Source organism: Uncinocarpus reesii, genomic scaffold, assembly GCF_000003515.1.
Source record: "Uncinocarpus reesii 1704 scaffold_1 genomic scaffold, whole genome shotgun sequence".
NCBI lineage: Eukaryota > Fungi > Ascomycota > Eurotiomycetes > Onygenales > Onygenaceae > Uncinocarpus > Uncinocarpus reesii.
Window position 1 is genome coordinate 6,345,997 of NW_003052500.1, and position 18,061 is coordinate 6,364,057.

At 48.9% G+C, this 18,061-nt stretch overlaps 8 protein-coding genes and 2 non-coding genes across 10 annotated transcripts; 6 read left to right on the top strand and 4 right to left on the bottom strand.

The window, feature by feature from the left end:
* Positions 1 to 570: 570 nt before the first annotated feature.
* Positions 571 to 2,416, top strand: UREG_02398 (uncharacterized protein; the record flags this gene model as incomplete). The annotated part of the gene is made up of 6 exons (XM_002542836.1): positions 571 to 750; positions 815 to 1,049; positions 1,373 to 1,451; positions 1,508 to 1,777; positions 1,828 to 2,131; positions 2,189 to 2,416. The coding sequence occupies 6 exons, from the start codon at positions 571 to 573 to the stop codon at positions 2,414 to 2,416; spliced, it is 1,296 nt and encodes a 431-aa protein (XP_002542882.1).
* Positions 2,417 to 2,558: 142 nt separating this feature from the next.
* Positions 2,559 to 2,666, bottom strand: UREG_07958. Its single transcript has one exon. It is a non-coding gene; the product is annotated as a tRNA-Met (tRNA).
* Positions 2,667 to 3,062: 396 nt separating this feature from the next.
* Positions 3,063 to 3,605, top strand: UREG_02399 (uncharacterized protein; the record flags this gene model as incomplete). Its single annotated transcript, XM_002542837.1, has 2 exons — positions 3,063 to 3,171; positions 3,226 to 3,605. The coding sequence occupies 2 exons, from the start codon at positions 3,063 to 3,065 to the stop codon at positions 3,603 to 3,605; spliced, it is 489 nt and encodes a 162-aa protein (XP_002542883.1).
* A 967-nt stretch (positions 3,606 to 4,572) lies between these two features.
* On the top strand, positions 4,573 to 5,256 carry UREG_02400 (uncharacterized protein; the record flags this gene model as incomplete). Its single annotated transcript, XM_002542838.1, has 1 exon — positions 4,573 to 5,256. One exon carries the CDS (start codon positions 4,573 to 4,575, stop codon positions 5,254 to 5,256), a length of 684 nt encoding a protein of 227 aa, XP_002542884.1.
* Positions 5,257 to 5,873: 617 nt separating this feature from the next.
* UREG_07951 lies at positions 5,874 to 5,989 on the bottom strand. Its single transcript has one exon. It is a non-coding gene; the product is annotated as a tRNA-Ser (tRNA).
* A 189-nt stretch (positions 5,990 to 6,178) lies between these two features.
* Positions 6,179 to 8,695, top strand: UREG_02401 (uncharacterized protein; the record flags this gene model as incomplete). Its single annotated transcript, XM_002542839.1, has 1 exon — positions 6,179 to 8,695. One exon carries the CDS (start codon positions 6,179 to 6,181, stop codon positions 8,693 to 8,695), a length of 2,517 nt encoding a protein of 838 aa, XP_002542885.1.
* Positions 8,696 to 8,991: 296 nt separating this feature from the next.
* Positions 8,992 to 9,658, top strand: UREG_02402 (Bis(5'-adenosyl)-triphosphatase; the record flags this gene model as incomplete). Its single annotated transcript, XM_002542840.1, has 2 exons — positions 8,992 to 9,048; positions 9,170 to 9,658. The coding sequence occupies 2 exons, from the start codon at positions 8,992 to 8,994 to the stop codon at positions 9,656 to 9,658; spliced, it is 546 nt and encodes a 181-aa protein (XP_002542886.1).
* A 316-nt stretch (positions 9,659 to 9,974) lies between these two features.
* Positions 9,975 to 10,728, bottom strand: UREG_02403 (uncharacterized protein; the record flags this gene model as incomplete). The annotated part of the gene is made up of 2 exons (XM_002542841.1): positions 9,975 to 10,618; positions 10,683 to 10,728. 2 exons carry the CDS (start codon positions 10,726 to 10,728, stop codon positions 9,975 to 9,977), a joined length of 690 nt encoding a protein of 229 aa, XP_002542887.1.
* A 339-nt stretch (positions 10,729 to 11,067) lies between these two features.
* UREG_02404 (uncharacterized protein) lies at positions 11,068 to 13,003 on the top strand (the record flags this gene model as incomplete). Its single annotated transcript, XM_002542842.1, has 2 exons — positions 11,068 to 11,310; positions 11,366 to 13,003. The coding sequence occupies 2 exons, from the start codon at positions 11,068 to 11,070 to the stop codon at positions 13,001 to 13,003; spliced, it is 1,881 nt and encodes a 626-aa protein (XP_002542888.1).
* A 314-nt stretch (positions 13,004 to 13,317) lies between these two features.
* On the bottom strand, positions 13,318 to 16,418 carry UREG_02405 (uncharacterized protein; the record flags this gene model as incomplete). Its single annotated transcript, XM_002542843.1, has 6 exons — positions 13,318 to 13,689; positions 13,749 to 14,238; positions 14,291 to 14,387; positions 14,438 to 14,449; positions 14,695 to 14,891; positions 15,322 to 16,418. The coding sequence occupies 6 exons, from the start codon at positions 16,416 to 16,418 to the stop codon at positions 13,318 to 13,320; spliced, it is 2,265 nt and encodes a 754-aa protein (XP_002542889.1).
* Between the last annotated feature and the right edge of the window lie 1,643 nt (positions 16,419 to 18,061).

Sequence of the window (18,061 nt, forward strand, 5' to 3'; positions counted from 1 at the left end):
GTTGTCGGGTGGGGGGAGCTACCACGGAGTCGAGGACGAGAAATTGTTTACCCGCCGAAGCACATCTGTTTCAACATCATCTGGATATGTTCGAATGACAGCGGCGTCGACGACGTCCCAACATATCTATCCTCTGCAAAGATTGACAGGCAGACAACGCTCATTGAAAGCTGTCCAGAATACAACTGAGCTCCGGCTTCCCCGCTCTTACCAGGGTCGAATCAATGTCCGCTCATCAGTGACGACTCGTTTTCTATCAGTGGCTTGAGCCAAGCTGAATGAAGGCGGGAGCATCCCAGTCGAGATGAACTTGGGGCGTCGATCAATGCCGTTGCGGCAGCGAATGGCACATGAGGTTGCTGATTCTTGCTTAAGCCCCTCTGAAGGAACATTTGGATATATAAAAGCGCGTCCCACCGCCGGTCAACATTTCATTCCAATCGGACGGTGGAACAACGGGTGCCATGAGCTTGATGTAACTCTGGGAGCCGTTTTCATCACATCTGCTTTCTTAAATATCGGAGGAAAGTGGAAGGGGCCGGATCTGTCGATCAAAGATTCAAGACTATCATGGGAAAGCAACTCGAAAAACAATCGCCAGAGGCTCTTGATGATGTTGAGGTCGATCCGCTCCCTGCGTCGACCGAGAAAGATATCGCCCAGCAGAAGAACCGCGATTATGCTGGTGCAGCGGCAAAGACTGACCCCAAAGAGATCAAGCTTGTGAGAAAGCTTGATCGACGCATAATGGTAAACCTGGGCTCAGTCGCGATGCCTACCTCTCTTATCTTCACTCGGCTAATCATTAGGACAGCCTACATTATTCGCGATGTACTTTCTCAACTATGTTGACAGGAATACGCTCGCACAAGCCCGCCTCAACGGCCTGGAAAAGGAGCTGGGAATGCATGGCACTCAGTTCAATACCACAATTTCTATCCTTTTCGTCGGTTATGTCTTGACGCAGGTTCCTAGCAACATGTTGATCACAAGGGTACCGCCAAGTATCTACATGAGCACTTGGATGGTGATTTGGGCTATTGTTTCAGGTGCGAAAGGCTCAATCGAATTGTGTATCCCTTTCTGATAACTATTTTCCAAAGCATGCACGGCCTTGGTACAATCATATGCAGGAATGGTTGTTTGCAGGTTTCTCCTCGGGATCACGGAGGCACCTGTGAGCAATAAATGAACCGCGCGTTGCTCCTTTAGCTAATATATTTTAGTTTTATCCCGGTGCAACCTATATTTTATCTATCTTCTACACCCGAAAAGGTATTGGCACGCCCAATCCATACGAGAGAGGTGAATCTGATTTTTCAAACAGAGGTTGCTACCCGTATCGCCGTTTTATACTGTGCCCAAATTCTAGCTACCGGGGTCTCTGGTCTCATTGCCGCTGGAGTATTCTACGGCCTTGACCATGTAAAGGGGATTTCTGGGTGGAGATGGTATGAGTACACCACCGAGCATTTATAAACTACGAACTAAAAACGTACCCTGACAGGCTCTTTATTATTGAAGGGTGTACTACGGCTGTGGTAGCTTTGGCTGGGTACTGGCTGCTACCGGATACCCCTACTACAACTCGATGGCTAAACATGGACGAACGTGAGCTCGCGCACGAGCGGGTTGAGAGGGACAAAATGGGCGAACCGGAACAAGCGTCAATGATGGAGGGCCTTCGACAAGCCTGTAGGGACAAGCGGACCTGGATATTTTGCCTAATGCAGAATTTCCATTTGTCTGCGTGCGGTTTCAATAGTTTCTTTCCCACGTGCGTTCGCTGGCATTCCAAATCCATATCTAAGCTGACTTTTGTGGTAGTGTGGTCCGAACCATTGGCTTCGACACGACAATCACACTCCTTCTCACATGCCCGCCTTTTATCTTTGCAGGTGCGGCGGGAATTCTCTTTGGGTATAGCTCTGGTCGATTTCACGAACGTACTTGGCATATTACTACCGGCCTGGCCATTGCGATTATTGGATTCGTCATCGCAGCGTGTACACTTAATACGGCTGGGCGATATATAGCCTGCTTCATCTTCCCGATTGGCGCATACTCCGTGAACTCTGTGATCATTGGCTGGGCGTCATCAACATTATCACAGACAAGGGAGAAACGAGCTGTGCGTATAGAATCCAGCTACCCTCGCGACAGTAACTGACTAACTCTTTCCTATCAGGTCATTCTTGCCATGACAAACGTGGGCGGCCAAATAGGATACATTTATGGCGCATATGTGTGGCCTGATTACGACTCTCCTCGATATGGAATTGGGTTCGGTTCCTCGGCTGGATTCGCGCTGTGCTCGATTTGCTGCGCCTGGTGGATGCGAATATTGCTGAAGAGGGAAAACAAGCGGCTGCGCGAGTCGAACGGTTCTGAATTAATCAATTACTACGGATATTAGGGGGCGTTGCGGGATTCTATATCCTCTTTGCCCTTCAATTTCCCTAGTCAGCGACTTGACTTGTATGTAACTATGTAGTTGATCTCGTCCAAGAAAGAGCTGCGTTGAAGGAGACCGAGGCAAAAAAGAACTTCGCATGAAGTGCCCCCGGCCAGGATCGAACTGGCGACCTCCGGATTTCAAGCAGTTGGAACCACTCGTCATAAGATGGATATGAGACCGGCGTCATGACCAACTAGACCACAGAGGCTAATGGAGTTCATTAGGGGCACTATATCATCAAGAGGCCAGCCTTGGGCAGTTGACTTGAAAGCGGGGGAGCACATCTCAAGCAATCAGAACGGTATTTTGGTCAGACGACCCAGCCATACATCTTGTATCTGCTATGTCCTTTGTAGTTAAGAAGTAGCTCCGCACTGTATCCAAAGAGGTCACTGGCTTGGAAATGTGGGATCAACCGGGGGCCATCGCGGTTGACATCACCTGGACCTCGGAGATGTGGGACAATCGACCATCTCCAACCTGATATCTGAGTTACTGGTTCAAAGCCAACATTTCTCGAATCCCACTTCCGCGGAGAGCACAAGGAACCCGGTTATATGCAAAACGCCAGGTCCCATTGAAACTACATCTTCTCGAAAAGACAATGTCGTCAGAGGATAAAGACATGGAACTCGCTTTGAAGCGTTTCTTCTCCTCCCCACGCTTCGCTGTGGCGGGGGCAAGCACCGACACAAGCAAATATGGCTACAAGTGTATGTACGCCCTCTTTCTATCCTGATCCATTTACTCACCTGAAACATGGACAGTGCTCGCCTGGTACCACCAGCACTCGCTGCCAGTCACCCCGCTCAACCCCAAATCTCCCGAGATCAATCTGCCCTCCAAGGCCTATCCCGCCGTGAAATCGCCCTCTGAGCTTTCTTCCCCAGCGCAAACCTCGCTGTCAATCGTGACCCCGCCCAAGGTGACCCGCGAGCTTCTGAAGGAGGCCCATGCTCTGAACATGCCCGCCGTGTGGCTGCAGCCAGGGACGTTTGATGACGAGATCCTCGAGTATGCGAAGAAGAATTTCAAGGCGGCGATCGGGGGCGCAGGCGGGAATGGAGATGAGGGGTGGTGTGTGCTGATGGACGGTGAGGATGGTTTGGCGGCTGCAGGCGTGGAATGGACGGTGCAGAAGCTGTAGATTCACTGGCACTGACCGGCTTGTCGGCCTGATGTTGTTAGCAATGAGATCATTATGTAAAATATTTGATTCACGTAATATGGCGTTTCGCCGTCACTCAGAGCAAGGAATGAATGCAAGCAGAAAATATTGTTGCTTGTCAAAGCGGATGAGTTTTTGTTTGGGGCGCAAGCCAGGTTGAAGAGTGAAGTTGTGACCCCAACCACCTCTTTTGAAAATAATTTCTAGCAGACTGAGACGAACCAACACATCATATGCCAGTCTTCAGCAATCCTCACAACTGGTCTAATAGCCAGGAGGATCTGAACATTCTACTAGACGCTGCGTTGGCTGATTTGATCAGCTACATCACATTCAGCGTCATTGTTCAACCCCATCTGTTTACCCTCTCTCGACTGATCACCAGCGGCAGCTAAGCACACCCGACAACGACGATTATGACCCTCACTGAAGCACCCATGTCTGGAGATTTCTTTCTTGACAGCCCCGTCCCTCCAAAGCTCGACCTTACCGGCGCTAGATCGCAGTTTTATCGCCCTCCGCAAACCCCGTCCGCAACCTCATCGCTATGTCGGTCGGTCACATCCACCGCTCACTCCAACAGTCGCAAGCGCGCAAGATACGGCTATAACGATGTTAGCAACCATCAACCAATTGGTAGCTTTGATAATCGCGTTGCATGGGCGGCGGAACAATCGGCCCAGCTCAACGATCCGACTAGTCCAGCTCCGCTTGCGAATGCAGACTATCGTTTAGCTGGCGGAGGGTTGGAAGCTCATAAGCTACCTCTTGCGTCTGCCACGGCAGCCCTTGGGTATGATGATAATGGCGCGGAGTTGGACTACAGGCCTAGTCGATATTCTCTGTATCCGTCGACACCGGTGAGGCGAACAAGAGAAGCGCGAAGACCCGCCTCGTCCGGAGAGACATAGAGCAAACACGATTCGTCGACTTCGTCCTCATTTGGATGGGGAAGAGCTATGATAAATCTGGTGGAGGCGTTGCAGGGAAAGTCTGGGACTTTTGCTGGTCAGGCCCATTCCGCGGGTTCTATGCCGGTGGTGGGAGAGGTTATGATATGAACACTCCCACCGTGAATGCCACTTTCACACCGTCTCTTGACCAAAGCGCTTGGGAGAAATTAAGTCAGTTCGATGGATCATTGCAACAAACCCGTTTCAAACCCAACGACCCTATTGCTACTCCACAGCAGCCAGAGAACGACTGGGTACTGGTGAAAAATCAAAAAGATTTCGGCGCGAGCAGCCCGTCTTATCTGCCCCGTAGGGTTGTCCGGCGAAATGGCATCACGCACCCTAGCGGACCACGAAGACCAGCTGCCAGAGTAACACCGAAAAGGCCCAGCTTGATCCCCGTGAGATCCTCCTCTTCACTGTCTCATCAACAAGCGTCCCCTCAACATCTTTCCACCAGTTCTCCCGTCAGTAGCAACCTCCCAAGGACACCAAAAGAGAGCCCGTTGGCTCTCGATGCCCAAAGATACGCTGCAAAGATACGCCGCAGAGAAAAAGAAGAAGATGCAAGCATTCGTCGACTCAACCAACAGCTAAAAGCCATGATTCGGGAAGGAAAGGAGGCGCTAGGGACGAAAATCGAGATTGACGAAGCCATGGATGTGGATGACTTTTAACCAAGCTTCTGTCTGCCTTTTCAAATTCTCGGTTTATTTCGGATCGCTCCCGCAGGTTATTGTTAACAAGTATTATTCCCCCGAAATCGTTACGTGTGCTACTAGGCCTTTTATTTTAACGATGACATGACCTTTTGTATTCGTTTATAGCTGTTTCCTTTTCGTACCTTTCTCTCGCTGTGGATTACTGCCGGAAGTTGCAGCAGTGATAATTTACAGACTCTTTGCTCACTCAAGGTCTTTGAGGCCCAAACGAGGCCATATAGCAAATCATCGCTTTGCTTTATCGTCTTCGCGCGGAGTCCATTTTCGCTTGCTCCGCAGCACTACAATATGTTCTCACTTCCTCTCGAACTTGTGTTTTCCAGGTTTGCTTTTTCCCTGACGAAATTGTAGCTTTTAGCCGTCTCCAATTATCCATGGCGCATCTCGTGAGGATGAATGCGTGTAATTAATGGATGTATGATGAATTAATGAAGTCGATTCCAAATGTTGTATCCATTCCGGCGTTTGTCATGGTTCTCGATCATTCCTTTTGATAGAAAAGAAAAAAGAAAAGAGGAGGGAGAGGTAAAAAGCCAGATGTAAAATATATCTTATTAACAAAAAAGCAATGGCGACACCGATGGGATTCGAACCCACGCATCCGAAGATACGGGCTTTCGCTGCTGTTCGTCCAAGCTTGGATTAGGTTGATAGCAGGCCCGCGCCTTAACCACTCGGCCACAGTGTCTCTGAGCGGTGGCAACGCCCACTTGAGCATCTTGAGCAGCTATGGAAGTGGGAGGTGCAGTTCCAACGCTTCATCTGCCCGGCTTTTGAAGTATTCGATGCCAAAAAGGTTTGAACAGTGAAGACAACATTAATTAGATTTCTTGTTGATTGGTTTTTTTTTTTTCTTGATCTAACATCCCTCAACCAGATGCCGCCTTTTGTCCCGCGCAAAGACCAGCCTGGACGGGACACTCCTTCAAAGCGTGGACTACTGGAGGCTCTCGACGCGCCTCCAAAATCAGCTACGTTGGAAGAACTCAAGAGACGCAAAATTTCCGCGGATTCAGACTCGTCTTCATTAAGCTCCTTGTCCAGCTCAGACGAGGAAGACGCGGGTGATGACGACGAGGAAGTGTGTTGGGAAGATGTCCCTGCGGCGCCGTCCGGTTCTATTAGCACCACTCCCGCCGCTGAGCTGCGAGACTTGGATATCACCCTTGAGAAGAACCATGTTTCGCTAAGTGAACCGCTTGCGGGCAAGAAGGGCCCTAGTAAGATCGAGCGGTTCATTAGGATTCAGACGCATTGCATGCATGTCCAGTTTCTTTTGTTTCATAATGTTATTCGAAATTCCTGGATAAATGACTCCGAAATACACAAGATACTACGCGAGAAACTACCTGAGGGTATTGCAAAGGAAGTGCAAAGATGGAGAATTGCCGCAGGCCTCGAAGCTCCTCCCAAACCGCCTACGCAAAAGCGGGCGTCGAAGAAGAGGAAACGCGACCGCGACTGGAGTGAAGATTCAAATCTTGCTGAACCCAGCCGGCCGGACATGAGCAGGGGAGATCCAACTATTCTCTTGCTGAAAGTTTTGGCTGCTTACTGGAAAAAGAATTTCAAAGTTACATCCGCTGGTTTATGTAAAAAAGGCTACAGGCCAGCCTCGGTTTTGGAGGAAGAACTGAAGTCGTTTAATAGCGGCGGCGACGACGAGAGGCGGTTTGGCGAGAAGATCGAAAATATCGACCAGTTTCGGGATCGTGCCCGTGGTTTATATGGGTCTCGGGACGTGGGTGCCCAGCTATTCACAGCACTGCTAAGGGCGCTGAGTCTCGAAGCTAGGCTGGTTGCAAGCCTCCAGCCTATTGGGTTCGGATGGACAAAAGCGGAAAATTATGCGGGCTCAGACGAAAAAGGTCAAGATAGCGATGGAGAGAACTCCAGAGAAGAGGTATCACAAGCAGGTTCCAGGGCAAAATCTAAGAGTTCCAGCAACCGAAATTGTGACGAATATCCTCCGTTTCCGACGTACTGGTCGGAGGTAGAGTCGCCGGTTACTCAAGATATCATACCTGTGGAATCCTTGGTCTTGCCCAATTCGGTTGCGATGACACCAGAGCTTCTGGCTGCATTCGAACCCCGAGGAGGGAAAGCTGAAAAAGCGAAACAGGTGATAGCATATGTCGTTGCCTATTCGCCAGACGCAACAGCGAAAGATGTCACGATTAGATATCTTAGACGGCACACCTGGCCCGGGAAGACGAAGGGATTCCGAATACCAGTTGAAAAGCCTGTTGACATCGGCTTGAGTACCGGGCCATATGCATATGATTGGTTTAAAGCTACAATGAGGGGATATGCTCGCCCAGTGAATAAGCGAACGGCAGTGGACGCAAAGGAGGATCTTAACCTAGTACCTAAACAGCCTGAGAAGAAAGCACCGAAAGAAGGAGACACGTTACAGAGCCTCAAAGCCTCCAAGGACTTTGTACTCGAACGATTTTTACGTCGCGAGGAAGCACTCCGTCCTGGGACAACCCACGTGAGGACTTTCACCTCTGGAAAGGGAGCAAAGCAAAAGGAAGAAAAGGTCTACCGGAGATCAGATGTTCAAAAGTGCTTGTCTGCGGAAAGCTGGCACAAAGAGGGGCGGCGCGTTAAGCTTGGGGAGACACCGTTGAAGCTCGTTCCCATTCGAGCTGTCACGCTGAATCGAAAACGTGAAGTCGATGAGATGGAACGAGAGACCGGAGAGAAGCCAAAGCAAGGCTTGTATGCGCTCCATCAAACGGAGTACATAATACCGGATCCGATTGAAGACGGAAAGATTCCGAAGAACGAGTATGGCAACATAGACTGCTTTACCCCTTGGATGATTCCAAAAGGAGCTGCGCACATCCCATGGCCATCCACCGTCCGGGTTTGCAAGAAATTGGGCGTTGATTACGCAGAGGCAGTTATCGGCTTCGAGTTTGGTAGTAAGATGGCGGTGCCTATCATTCAGGGCGTGGTCGTTGCCGCTGAGAATGAGGATCTCGTCAAAGATGCCTGGCGGGCTGAAGATGCTCAGAAGCGCGAGAGAGAAAGATTGAAGCAGGAGAAGCTCATTCTTTCGACGTGGAGGAAGTTTATCATGGGCCTTCGAATACCGGAACGGATACAAGAAGAGTATGGGAATGCTGAGGAGGCGGAATCCCATAATCCCTTTTTCAACCGAAGAAGTATACCGTTGCCTAACAAGAACCATGTTGGAAAAGACGAGTCAGACTTGCATGAAGGAGGGGGTTTCCTAGTCCCTGGTGAAGATGGAGCTGAAGATGACCATCTGGTTGTTCAGGGAGGACCTCAAGAGGCTGGAGGGAGTAGGAGGTTGCCTATAGAACTAGACGATGACACCTCCGAGATCAGCGACGCGGAGTCCCTCGAATCTGAGCTGCTATAAAGGAAGAGCTTTGCATATCGCCAGTGGTGGATGAGGGAGAATGCCGCTTTCTGCGAGTTCTGGTGACAGCTTCATGTATAACTGCAATTTCAGGCCGGCTACTTTTATCAAGTCATATTGGCAAACCCTTTTAAAAATTAAATTATATTTTCCAAACAACTGTTCAACTTGTTGGGCTGTAATTAATCACTCGCTTGACACGCAATTCTCGGCATGATAAACTGTTCGGGGGTTCAGCACCAAACTCTCCGCCCTGCACTGTGAACCCCAGCCCTCACACATCATATTCCTCAGCCATGGCCCTGATACCGAAAAGTCCCGTTTATTTCGGGCCCTTTTTAGTGACTCCACAGGTACGTGATCACTAATAAATGTTTTTGGATGATATAGAAGGCTTTCTGTCTCCCAAATCCCATCCCATTGATATCTAGAACTCGGGTTTCCGTCTAATTTACCCCATCCAATCTGGAACAGGTCTTCTTTATGACATCCCTGAGCTTCGCTCTTGTGAACCTGAAGCCTCTTCTACCCGGCCACGTCCTCGTCTCTCCCATTCGCAACGTCCCTCGCATCTCTGACCTCACACCCGCAGAAACCTCCGACCTCTTCCTCACCGTGCGTCGCGTAGGCCGCATGGTCGAACGTGTTTTCAAAGCGTCGAGTCTCAACATCGCCATACAAGACGGCATAGACGCGGGCCAAAGCGTGCCGCATGTCCATGCCCATATAGTTCCGCGGCACAGAGCGGATCTAGATCACAAGGGCGGGTCGGATGCGATTTACGGCATGTTAGACGGGGACGAGGGTGATATCGCGCAATATATGTGGCAGAGAGCGGAGGAAAGAAGGGGCCGTAGGTTCCCGGCGGTGGATAATGAGGGTAGAATGCCGAGGAGTGACGAGGAGATGAGAGCGGAGGCGGACATGTTGGCCCTGGAGATGGAAAAAGAGCAGGTAGACTGAGGGATGTTGCTGGAATACAAGGATTGGATACAACAGGGAGACTTTGCCGATTACTGGGTTCCTCGAAAGGAAGCTTTGGGCAGGATTCTCTACACTGAATTGAAAGGCGTGCCTACGAAAAAGGCAACAATATCGTCTAGCTTCAGAATATGCTCCAGACAGCATCGCAGGATCATAGCACACTATTATTGATCTTCAGGGCCTGCGCCATCCAACTCCGAGCCGAAGCTGATTCGACCGATAAAACTATTCATAACTTCTAACTTTTGGACATAACTCATCCAATCGTCGAGAGCAATCATGAAAAGGAAACTCGTCAGGATTGACGGAGAAGCGGTGCGCCGCCTTTGTCCGCCCAGAATGCCTCTCTTTCTTTCATCACTGCTTCCGCCCACTCCTTGACCTCCGGGAGCTGTATACGCTTCATGACACCATAGAATTCCGTCAACTGAAGCTTTCCGCGATGTGTCCGTTCGTATTCTATCGTCTGGAGCAGCAATTCCATCTTGTCGATATCATGGACAAATTTCGCCTCCAGAGTTTCATTGTCTTCATATTCCTGGAAAACCGACTGCAAGGTCTCTCCAGCTGAACCGCCATATACGCCACCCAGCAGGCTTTTCGAGATATACTGCATGACTTCAGCTTCTCGGCGCGCTTTCTCAGCTTTCGTGACGTGGGTGTCAACCGGCGTGATGTCTCCAACCACCGACTCGGCCATGTCGTGAATGAGAGCCATCTTCGTGCAGTGAGGTATGTTGAGTTTCCGTGCTAGAGACGGTGGCGCAAGCATGGTCATGATTGCCATGCGATACATATGATCCGAAATGGACTCGCCATGCGTAATGTTAAATCGGCGCCAGCCTTCTCGCTTCGTAGTTTTTAAGCGTTCCAGGAGGTGGAAAAAGGGAACCGGGGAGGAGGTATTTTCCGCTAAGGGTTGAGGAAATTCTGCAATCACTGAAATGAATCATTGTTAGCATGGATTTCAACAAGGATCAATTCCCCTCTTGCTTCAGCGCACCTGATTTCGCGGACCATGCCGCTTCATCTGCAGATTGGGATCCCATCGCTGTCGTACGCAAAAAAGATAATTCCGAAGAAACTATGAACAAGAAGAAAAGTCTATAACAAGGGGAAACAGGTAAGCTGGCTATTTATACCCAGAAAGCAGAAATCTATCAGGCCTACAAAGCACCGAGCCATTATCACAAGCAGTTTCGCGCAAAGACCAGGAACAACGAGCAAACAGTGCAAACACCGCGCGACGAGCCACTTCATTCATGCAGCTGCTTGTCCATCAACACACAACATTCCATTGAAGACGGGACGCAAAGCATCCTCTAGAAGAAGAGAGCGTCTGGCACTTTCTCGGATCATCCTTGGGATAAGAACATGCATTCAGCTCAATGCAGCGCTCCTCCGCCCGTTCACCTACCAAGCCAAAGGCGGAAACATGGCCTGGCCCAACACCTCTCGCGATATTCATCCGCAACTTGAAACTCCTTCGCCTCGACGCCCGTTCAGACTGGCCAGATATCACCCCGGTAGCTTTATCCGGTTCGCAAACTAACCTCCGTCGGAGGATCCAAGCCGTGGAATGGTCATTATATCACTTGTTCCTGATATGGGACAAGAACGAGGCACACACTGTACGCTACTTCCACTCATGCGAAAAGCAGAAGCAAAATAATGACAATAATGTAGAAGCTGCAACCTTTTTTTCCGCCGCTTGAACCGCTTCAATCCGTCAATCTAAGAGCGGCACTTTTCCGTGCGCTTTCTGATTTGAAGAAGAATGGCATTTTGGGGAAAGAAGCGATGCTTCGAAAGACGATGTTGGATGACTGCAAAGGTGAACGATTTGAGGAAATTCTGGCAGCTTTTTCCTCCGCCGTTTTGCGAAAAGCCCTCCTTCCCGGCAAGGCTCCAAGCCAAGCTATGCATTTGGCCGTTTCTCAACAGTTAACGGCATGTGAGCAAGAGAATTTACTTCCACTAGTACTTAGTTATCGTTCCTCTCTGACTTCCATCATCGAAGAGAGGAAGAGGCTTGGCAATTTCTATGAATACCTTAATCAACATTATGCTGCGAAAGCAGACCAGCTTTCAGCCCGTGCTTCCACAACCTCACAACCTATCCTTGATGCTAATAAAGCGGAGCGTGTACGTCGCAGTATTATTTCTTCATGGCATGGGAATGAAGAATGGGCGGAGTCGCTACTGCGCGGCGGTTTGCAAGTTGATTTGGACCCTTTACTGGAATTTGATTTCTCCCGAGTACGCTCGTTAGCAAAGAATAACGCTTTAGAATCCATAAAGTCGAAAAGGCCCTCAGACCTTCTTGCGGATTTGGATCGACGGGTTGCGCAGCAGGAATCTAGGCTACAACGATGGCAAGAGTTCAAACGGTCGTTGACAGGGGAGAAACCTGGAAAGCAGCAACCAGAACCGGACAGCCAGAATCGAATATTGACATTTCGCAATCATCAAACTTTGAACGTGGCGTCCCTCGCGCAGTTGAATCAATCAGCGAAGGAATGTGTGCAAGCTTCAGAGTATCGAACTATTTTGGCTGACCTCGAAGGCTCCCTTGCTAAGATCAAAGGATCTAACATCGGTCGGGAGAAACAGCGGCAAAAGGCAGCGCGCCCGGTGCCAGAAGATAGGGCTCTCGAAGGAAGGCAGGGACTGGCCCAAGAGTCTGATGGTTTTGACCATGTTCCCAGTTTATGGTTGTCTTCGCATCATGGAGAAACACGGCCGTTGCCTAAATCCGGTTCGGTCAACGTTCCTGATGCCAGTGCCGGGCGAACCACCAACTCATCCACAGACACACCAGATGCCAACGGAGTTGAGACAGATGCTTCACAGGATGACGAATACCTAAATCCCCGCCCTAGAGGCCCTACGCCAGCCATGTCCAAACGAGAAAATAATCTACCCTCCACCCTCGTAGAACGGACGCGAAAATCAATGTCGCTTTTGCCGATTCCCGAGGCTCATCCCCAAAAATTAACCGGAAACTCGAAAGCATCCCGACATTCACAATCGTTTCCGGTTAATCCTCTTGAGACCCCTGATAGTAAAAGCAGACGAACGGCCCAACAAAGGTCGGGAGCTACCACTCCGCGAGATGAGCTTTTTGGCGAAGATGCAGAATATGCCAGCGTGTTCAAGAGTCGACCGAAGGTTGCGCTAAGCCCCGTCAACTCTCCTGCCGTTCACGTCCCAGTCTCTGTGGACCATGAGATATCAGATGTCGAGTACGATGAAGGAAATAGTTATTTTAATCTTGTAGCACAAGATTCCCCTTCCATTAGGCGAAAGACGATGTATATGTGATCAACGAATGATGAATAGTTATAAATGTGTGCAATATTTACAGTGATCGTCTAAAACACGATTCGATGTCTAGCCAACCTGTGTTTAGAGCGGCGAGCTCTTAATAACACCGACTTACAGGAGTTCAAACGCCGAGTTTATATCTAGACCAACTGTGCTGGTACAACATTCGACTAGGGCGTGTTACTGAGTAAACGAAAATAATAGTTATCCTATTGGCGAGCTGTAAGCGTCTTTTATTGAAACAACTATATAGCGGTTGATCACGAGGGTGATACGGATAGGATAAATAGGCTACGCCTTGAGCAGGAATTTCAAAAATCATCCCCCTTTGAGACTACTTTCTTAACGTCCCCAAGGAACTCAAGCAGACTCTCCCGCCATACCGACGGAGTTTTGCCTAGTCCTCTACCAATCAGAACGAATTTCGACGCCTTGATAGCCGAAGCTTGCTGTGTCTCAGAATCTGTGATTTCAAATATATCCCGGACGCCTTGGACGATTTTGACGCTTCCCTTAGTGAGGCGAATAATTGCTTTGAGACGATGCAGCTCAAAGTCGAAGGGCCTGTCGGGTGCCCCTGATGGAAGTTGGCATTCCCATAATATAGATTGCAGCCACTTGTCAATAGTGGGAAGTTTAGATTCTGGGATGTCGGGTATTGTGAAGGATAACGTGGAGATGGACTACAGCATTATGTTAACAAGCGTCCGGCAGTTGGTAGAGGGATTTAATAATCAAGTACCGGGTCAAGTTGGCTCTGGCCTTTTTCAGTAAAGTCAACAGTTGCTAATCTATCATAAGCATGAAGTTCGAGCAATGCTCCTTCAATCTGCGGCACTTTGCTGTGGTCAGTTATATGGATCGCTGCTAGGCCGTTGATCCCTGTAATTCGGCTTTTAACTTGCTCCAGCTCTGCGGCTGTAACGAGGTCGCTCTTGTTCAAGATGATCACATCGGCGTGTGAAATCTGCAGATGAGCGATAGTTAAAACTGTGTTGTCAGGGGACTCCTGGGCCTCCTGCGGCTCCGGCTGATCGAGATGGTGGAGAATATTCTTTGCATCTACTAGGGTAACGATGCCGTCGAGATAAATGGAGCTCCCCAGTCCATCGTCTACCCAGAATAAGGGAGCTATGTTCCCCGGATCGGCAAGTCCGGTGGTTTCTAAGAGTATATAGTCGAAACTGCCGCGTCGGCTCATAAGGGATTCTATGGCAATAACACCAGTGTCTCTATCAAACCGAGTGAGCCTCAACATGTCCAAGGCGTATTCAACAGACAAACCTCACTGAGCAACAGAGGCAGCCATTGGGCAACTCTAGCCATTCTTCAACTTGTTGGCCCTCTTGATTGACAGTAAGCGACTTCTCAATATCAACAGCTAGAATAAAGTCAGACCTGATCAAGTCAAGTGATTTCCGAAAAACATACAATCTCCGAACTCTACAATCAATCCGTTAGCATAACGCTATATCGGATCAAAAGAGTATATCTAAATAGGGATGTACGAGCCATTCAGTATGACAGCAATCTTTTTCCCGTGTCTTTCATTCAGGATATAATTCAATAAGGTGGTTTTGCCAGCACCCAGGTAGCCTATAGTTTTGTCTATTTAGTATAGCTACTTTTGGAAACGAGCTTAGATACGGATACAGCTCTCAGAATCCAATGGGATGGTGGGTTGGTACCTGTCACAATAGTTATAGGAACCCGCGGGAGGTCAACATCCGTAGGAGATTTTGGTCTCTCTGAGGTATCAAGCTGCTCGATAGAAACCAGCTCCGGCGGGCCGTCTTCATCAAGCTCATTGATATCCATTTCAACCAAGACAAGTACTGTATCTGTATCTAGACGATCGATGCTCGATGCCAAACAGTTGGAGTTGCTGGAGAGCATGAATGTAACATTAGGAAACTAGGGCTAGGGCACGAGACCGGAAATGGACACTCTTTGCCAAGGCACTAAGCTCCTTAGCTGAAGTTTGTCAAAGTGCTTGTGCTCTCATTGTTCTCCGAGCAGATGCGCTCATCCCATGTTGATACACTTGACGAGCATATGAACACGTCTTCCATCAATGAATAGATAAAATCGCTTTTCTTTCAAGTTCTAGAAGTCCATATTCTTGAAAACCTGGTGACAACTTAGGTGATGGTCTCAACAAACCTATAGGCTCATCACAAGGGATATGTGACATTAAAACGGTTGCATTCATCATTCCTCTCTTCCTTGGTTAACGGTTTTTCAAGGAAGCTCCCACAGGTCGTCGAGATCGACTGGTATGCTGCCGATATACCACTGAAACCACTTCCGTCCACCCCAAATGACCTCTTGATTCACTGTTTTGACCAGAGTCACTGGTCGCTGGTGATTTGAACGGCACAACGTTTACGCGGTCGTAGCCTCGAGTCAATAACTCAAGGCGTGAATCCTGATCATATATCGCCTTCAAATGCGATGCCAGGTAATGGACTGAGATATACAAGAGCGAGGGGACGACAAAACCAGACCCTGAAACATGCTCATAGGTTCGACTTGCTGTGTTTATGTTCAACTTCTTGGAAATCGTTGTATAGTGACTGAATGTTCGCATACTGGTCTGCCCAACACTTGTTGATGATCTCTGCATAAATGAGGCCATCAGTTGCTGGAACCTCTTCTGGCCTGGGAAAGCGATTCTCTTCAAAGTAGTCATAAGTAAATACGGTCCAAGAGGCGATTGAGTAGATGACACAGCCGATTCCCAATAGATCGGCCCGTGACAAAAGATCTTGCGCGCAGATTGATTCCATATCTGCGTCGAGTGGGAAGATCGCACCGTTCGCGAAATCAGCGATTTTGAGGAAATCGTTGTGAACAAATACAGTACTTTGCGGCAATAAACAAAATAGAAAGCATAGATCAACGATCGAATCCAAGCGGTGCAAAATTGCTCGGGTGGGATATCATGCGCTCGAATGTAGGTCTCGAGGTCGCCATGGGTTGCGTATGCCAGCTTGATCGCACCGGTTTCGTCGCCAGGCCCATGGTAGGAAAGGATCCCTTCATGTGGTCCCAGACGTTCGTAGATTTGGCGCTCAACTTCCATCTGGTCTAGGCGTATGAGGTTGTATCCCTCGGCCTCTTCACCGGTCCAAGATCTTGGATACTTGATGACGTGAAATTGGTCGACTTTGCATATTTCTCCGGTATAACCCAATGCAATGCGCCCAGGGCGCCCCTGGCTTGCGACTGAATCTCCCATTTTCTCCTCCTTCCCAACTGACATTTCACGAAGCCAAACTGCCGTAAATATTCTTCCAGTCGACTCCTGACTACAGAGTAGCTTTCCCCCTGAACTAGTTAACTGAGTGTCAGCTTGAAGTCTTGGCATGGGAGCCCTAGCCCTAAGCCCTAGATTCGATTGAGCGGCCATTAGGCATGGATTATTCCGAATCCTAATATGACGTTGTTGACCTGCCGTTAGTAGCTCCTGCCAGCCTCCTGCTGGGTTTTGGAGCCTTCGAGAGTGTTTTGAGAATCTAGGTCAGCTTCTATCTATTACTATTGTGACAGGTACCAACCCACAATCCCATTGAATTCTGAAAGTTCTCTCTGTAACTATTTAATTGGAATCCGTAAACCAAAGAGCATTATCATCCTGAGTTTTTTCCATTATCAATTACCGATGCTCCATTGTACCGGAGGGCAGAATTTTGACCTCATTGAGCTGCCACCTGAGCCCATTGCTGAGATGATATGCGAACACGCGGAATAAAGAGGGATGGTCAAACGATGAATGAAACGCAAATGGGAAACATCTTAGGAGAAAGCCAAGCCCGGGAGAGACCTCTCCCGACTTGGGGTTCGAAAGCGACTCTTGTGACACACATTGGAGCACACAGAGCAATCAGCTCCGCGATTACACAGATGCTTAGTTACAGTCAAGATCGGCCTCCGCGCGTATCTTCATTGCCATCAACAAGGCTAATACCGACAAGTTCCCATGCGTGGACGTCAAGCCCAATCCTATAACTCGTCAATAGCGGTAGAAGCAAGTCGAGATCATATTCTGGAACCGGTTTATTGGGCAATAGAGATTCCTGGTAGCGGGATTATGGCGACGTGTTCAATTGGTGCAATGGGCAAATTTTGCACAATGTCAGGCGAGAGAGATATCAGGTGTCAAGCAGAGCGACCAGGCATCTGCGAATGTCACAGTCAAAGGAAGAGTAAGTCTGGCCGAGAGCAACTAGCACGTGACTGACTGCTTGTCAACTTCACTTCTCAACTTTTGTTCGACTTCAACCCGTGACGCCCATGGTCTACCTCAAATCAAGGGGAAATGGTGACAGAACTGCGTCGACCCCAAATCAGTACTCAGATTGAGCAGTATGGGTTTGTGATTCAAAGGGACTAACCCATAATCAGCCGTTTACAGCCGAAGTGAGGCACACCAGAGGTTTGTACCCGCCGATATGGACGCCAAATCTGGAAGCGAGCCTGAGATGACGAAAACCCCTGACTTTGTCTCAATCATCAACCAAACATTTTGGGATGATGAAGTCTGGCCGAGATGACGATCTGGCTTTGCAGTCACATGCAACAGGTTTTGTACCACAATGCCGATCTTGATTATCAGGTGTCGAGAATACTTGGGGCCACGAGTGAATAACATCAGTTGCTACTTTGAGCAGAAGGCATCTGCATGATACCCACCATCTAGCAACTAAACAGCTAGAGAAGGATCTTTTATGAGCGTGTCATTGCGATTGTTGATGCAAGAATCCGTTGGCCCAATGCGCCAGCTTCCGATCCAAGCCATATCTCATATCAGATGCGGCCCTGGACGTAGAGCTTGATATGCTATGTCGACGACCATTTTTGTAAAACATCTCTAACACCCAATTTGACCGTTCAAGCTCGGTGGAGTTCATACTTGGAGTGGTTATGCATTCCTGCGGCCATTTTATATTCTACTTACATGCAAAGGTTCAACATCTTCAAGATGTTATTGTGCAACGTTGGCAAGAAAATTTAAGACTGGCGTCCCATGAGTATTTTTCCCCTTTCTTTTTC